This window comes from Nyctibius grandis, chromosome 1 (assembly GCF_013368605.1).
Source record: "Nyctibius grandis isolate bNycGra1 chromosome 1, bNycGra1.pri, whole genome shotgun sequence".
NCBI classification, from domain to species: Eukaryota; Metazoa; Chordata; class Aves; order Nyctibiiformes; family Nyctibiidae; genus Nyctibius; species Nyctibius grandis.
This window is the reverse complement of record NC_090658.1, coordinates 20,026,967-20,031,868: the sequence shown is the minus strand read 5'-3', so window position 1 is coordinate 20,031,868 and position 4,902 is coordinate 20,026,967. Positions and strand designations below refer to the sequence as shown.

General features: G+C 56.4%; 1 protein-coding gene across 1 annotated transcript; it reads right to left on the bottom strand.

The window, feature by feature from the left end:
- Positions 1-848: 848 nt before the first annotated feature.
- Positions 849-2,481, bottom strand: LOC137668061 (inositol 1,4,5-trisphosphate receptor-interacting protein-like 1). Its single transcript, XM_068409360.1, has one exon. The coding sequence runs from the start codon at positions 2,464-2,466 to the stop codon at positions 970-972; it is 1,497 nt and encodes a 498-aa protein (XP_068265461.1). The 5' UTR covers positions 2,467-2,481; the 3' UTR covers positions 849-969.
- Between the last annotated feature and the right edge of the window lie 2,421 nt (positions 2,482-4,902).

Below are 4,902 nucleotides of genomic sequence, written 5' to 3'. Positions count from 1 at the left end.
TGGGGAAAAGATGTTTTAAGATTTGGTTTTATTTCTCATTATCCTAATCTGATTTAATAGGTAATAAATTAAATTAATTTCTCTAAGCTGAGTGTGTTTTACCCATGGCAGTGCTTACTGAGTGATCTCCCTGTCCTTATCTCAACCCACGAGCCTTTCATCAACGGTTTCTCTCCCCTGTCCAGTTGAGGAGGGGGAAAGATAGAGCGGTTTGGTGGGCACCTGGTGTCCAGCCAAGGTCAACCCACCACAAGCAGTCAGCCCCCTATGCCCACATTCCCCAACAAAGTGAGGCACAGACCGTCATGGACACAGCATTTGTTCAAACACCCCATTTATTGGCAACTTTGACAGAGAAAAGGTCTCAGAGCAAGAGTCTCTCTCAAAGGGGGTGGGCGGTCGCTCTCCAAGTGGCAAAGGGAGTCGCTGTCACAAGCTTCCTTGTGATGGCCTCTTCAGCTGCATCGGGTCTCACTCCCCAGAGCGTGCTTTTGCAGTGGAGGAAAGGTGTGGCAACAAGTCCCGCTGTCAGTTGAGCAGTGTATTCTCCGTGCCCAGTGTGCTCGGTTCTGTGGCACCAACTCCCCCGGGAGTGCCAAGGACAGGTAGGTTCTCCACCTGGATCCCAGTGAACACACAGAGGCACATCAGCAGTACCGTTCGCTTGCTCCCTGCCCAGCTAGAGCTGCCAGCAAGAATTTCTGTTCCATGTGGAAAACCATCCAGGCCGCAGACAGTGCGAGGGGAAAGCAGGCTGAAAGTCATCTTTTAGCCTTTTCAATTGTCACCGGCTGCTGCACTGAGACTGTTGAGGGGAGAACGCTGCCACGCTTGGCAGAGGGCTGCTGCGCAGGGTTTTCCCTTCCCTTTCTGTGTGCCGTGTTCTCCCCTCTTTCCCTGTGGTATGAGACGGTTGTCTGCCTTCAGCTGTGAGCCCCACAAACCCAGCTCTGTGCATGAAGACCTCTTTCAGCGGGAGTAGAACCACAGTCGCCTTGTGAACCAATATTCCAGATCATAAAACTCACGCAGTGCCTCGGTGTGGGCGATGGGATCCTGCATGAGGTGCTGGAAGAGGTTGAGTGGTTCAGCCATTTGGAAATCCAGGGGCAAGACAATCTCCTTAGGCACCCTTGCATTGCCAAAGAAGAAGTGGTTGAGGCGTGCCTCCTCCAGGCTCCTGCGCAGGCACCGCCCAATATCCCCCAGCCGCAGCAGGAAATCCCTCTTGCACCAGACTGACAGGGGTATGGTGGTCAGGAGGTGCATCACCACTGTCTTCAAGGTATAGGTGGAAAAGTTTCTGCCCACCAGGGTCCTGGCACAGAGCTCCAGGCATTCGAGGTGGCAGCTGTCGCATGGGGCCTGCCTGGCCACGTGCTTGAAGAACTTCACCTCTGCCACAGCGTAGCTCTCTGGCCACGTCGTTCTTGGGGTGAAAATGCTCTCTGCATTTTCAATGCTCTGGCTGCTCACGAAGATGTCTGAGTTGCCTTGCTGCACCCCAAACATCATCTCAACAAAGAAGGTTCTTCTGAAGGAGTCTGTCAGCTGCAGTTTACAAGAGCGGGTGGCGGGCAGCATCTTCATCTTGTAGTGATGTGTCTGAGGCCACAAGGATGTCAAGGATGACATCACAACGTTCTGGAACCAGCAGGCAGTTTTCTGCACATCTAGGTAGGAGCCAGTGCAGAGGGTGCATAGGAGGCTGGGGTCCTGATTCCTCCTCAGCTCCTCCTCAGGGTGGTGGACGAAGCACAGCATGTTCTCCACCAGCTGCTCCCTCGTGCAGGTGCACACCAGCTCCACACGCACGCGGAAGTTCCTCACCGGCATATCCTGCTCAGTGCCCTGCTCCAGGTGGAAGGCATGCCCACAGGGGGGCTTCAGGGGCACGAGCAGGTGGTAGACAGTATCATCCGCACAAGGACTCCAACCTTCGAAGGCGCTGCCTACCTTGATGGCTGGCTGCATCTTGGGGAAGAAACGATTAAATAAGGGCACTTGGAAGACACAGAGGAGCTCCTCCTCCACCTGCATCCTGTAGGCAAGGTCCTGCACTGGCCACTGGATGCGCTTTGGATCTTCTTCACTTTCTTCCTGCTTCTCTTCCTCCTCCTCCTTGCTCCTGCTCTCTGGCTCAGGGCTGCTTTTCCTGAGCCACTTGCAGAGCCCAAAGAGCAAGACCGGGACTCCAGCAAAGGCCCAGAACTGCCACGTCTGCAAGGCAGCAAAGAGCAGGGCTCCCCAGGCAAAGCCGCTCTGCTCCTGGCTCCTCAGCTCCTGGCTCTTCAGCTCCAGGCTCCTCTGCTCCAGCTCCTGCAGCAGCCGAGTCATCTCCTGGCTCAGCTGCTCCTCTCGGCGCTTCATGCGCTCCTGCGTGGCCTCATCCAGCTCATCGCCAACCATCTGCGGGAGCTGGATGATGCTTTGCACAAGCACGGTGAAGAATTTTGTGGCAGCCATGGCCTGCAGGACAAGAGAGAAGGGGTTCAGTGAAGCAGGGAGCTGACGGCAGGGGAAGCGGGGTTGGGAGCTGCAGGTAGCTAGGGGCAGGTAGGAGAGGGGCCGAGGCAGCTGGGAGGCAGCAAGGCCTGCCCCAGCCCCGGTGGCAGCGGCACCGTGCCCTGCTCAGGGCGCTCCCACGAGCGGCTGAGCCCTCGATGCAGGGTGAGAACCCAGCAGCCGGGGGGCCACATTTGTGCCCCGGCCCTCGTCCAGCCCAGCCTGCCCCACATGCGCACTCACCGCTGGCCAAGGCCATTCTGGGGCAGCGCTGCCTGCTGCCGCCCCTGGTACTGCCCCATTGTGACATGTCCCCTGTGCTGTCACAGGCGCTGGAGCGCATCACAGCCACACCCGCCCGCCAGACCCGGCCTTCGGCCCCACCCCGGCTCGGCCACTTACATCCGCCCCAGGCAGCCAAACCCTGAAACCCACAAATTACAGACCCACCCGGCATTACAAGGCTCCCAGGGGCTCCCTTTACCAAGCAGACAGAAGCCCCCAAAGATGTAACAAAAGAAAATTTAGGTGATGTGTCCCCTGGTCCAGTCGCTTGGAACTTGCTCCGGCGTAGGTCCTTTCCACAGGGTGCAGTTCTTCAGAAACAGACTACTCCAGCGTGGGTCCCCCACCGGGTGACAGGTTCTGCCAGAAAACAAGCTCTAGCGTGGGCTCCTCTTCACGGGGTCACAGGTCCTGCCAGAAGGCTGCTCCAGCGTGAGCTCTCCACAGGGTCACAGCCTCCTTTGGGAGCATCCACCTGCGACAGCGTGGAGTCCTCCATGGGCTGCAGGTGGATATCTGCTCCACCATTAACCTCCATGGGCTGCAGGAGACAGCCTGCCTCACCATAGTCTTCATCACGGCCTGCAAGGGAGTCTCTGCTCCAGCACCTGGAGCACCTCTTCCTCCTCCGTCTTCCCTGACCTTGGTGCCTGCATAGTGGTTTCTCTCTATATTCTCACTCCTCCCGCCCAGCTGCCGTTGCGCACCAGTGTTTTTCCCTCCTTCTTAAATATGTTATCACAGAGGCGCTACCACCATCGCTAATTGGCTCAGCCTTGGCCAGCAGCGGGTCGGTCGAGTTGGCCAGCATTGGCTCTGTCGGACATGGGGGATACTTCTAGCAGCTTGTCACCGAAGCCACCCCTGTACTCTGCCCCCTACCAAAACCTTGCCACGGAAAATCAATACACTGCTCAGCTGCCACACAGTCAGGGAATGCTTGGCAGAAGAGCTCATGCGGTGGGCTCTGCTTTCACTGATTCTGTAACTAAGACTCCCCCACCTGTCTGTCCTGTGTTGGGCTCATTGGACTAACTCATGGTCCTCCACAGATCTGCATCTTTCTTATGGGCCGTAGGGAGGCTGAAGTGGGTGCCTACGGAGCTCGAGGCAATCCAAGCCCAGGGAGCCCGCCAGCATTGCCCTTGGCGACCCCAGTGAGGCAGATACAAGGCTCTCTGAGAAGGGAGCCCTTTGCACAGGGGACAAGTACCATGAGTGCAGAGCGAGGTCTGGCTGTTCTTGCTGAAGCTTCAGAGCAAGGCTTGGGCACAAGCCAGCGCAGGGGAGCGGCTCCGAGGACTGGGGGCATAGCTAAGGCTGGCGCAGGAGGAATGAGCGTCCCGCAAGCGCTGGCCTCCTCCATTCCTGCATCGCCTCATCAGGTCTCTTTGGAGCAAGGTCCTCTCGCAGTGGCACAGCAGGAACAGAGATCCTACCATGGAGGGGTCCATCCCACCACCAGGATAGACACTACCTACCCATTGGAGTCACGAGGGCACCAAGAGCCCACCCATGTCCAGAAGCACAGAGGCCAGCACCAAGGGGCCCAACCCCATTGCATGGGCTGCGATCTCAAGGATTAAAGCACCTGTACGGACTTCGCCTGGTAAGGTTTTCACAGCGAGGGGCTGCAGGGATGGCTTCTATGAGAAGATGCTGGAAGCTTCCCCTATGTGCAATAGAGCCAGTGCCAACCAGCTCCAAGACCGACCTGCTACTGGTCAAGGCTGAGTCAATCAGCGACGGTGGTAGCCTCTGTGATAACGTATTTATTAAGGAGGGAAAAAAAAACCTGCTGTGCAACAGCAGCTGGGAGGGAGGAGTGGGACTATGTGAGAGAAACAACTATGTAGGCACCAAGGTCAGCAAAGACATCTCTGCAGGCTGTGCTACATGTGTGCAGCTGATCATGACGTCCTCTGAGCTGATGGAGGGGAAGTTTTGCCAATTTTCCACTGTCACAGAACCTCAGCTTTCATCCCGCCAACAGATGTTATTCAGTATTAAAGCCCGTTGAAAAAGTGAGCTGAATCTGTGCTATTATTTCTGATGCCAAACATAAAGGAATACTGAAATGCATATTGCAATTAATTTTATTTTTAGGGATTG

Coding starts and splice junctions, on each gene's coding strand:
- LOC137668061 (XM_068409360.1), bottom strand. CDS start 2,466: ATGGCTGCCACAAAATTCTTCACCGTGCTTGTGCAAAGCATCATCCAG.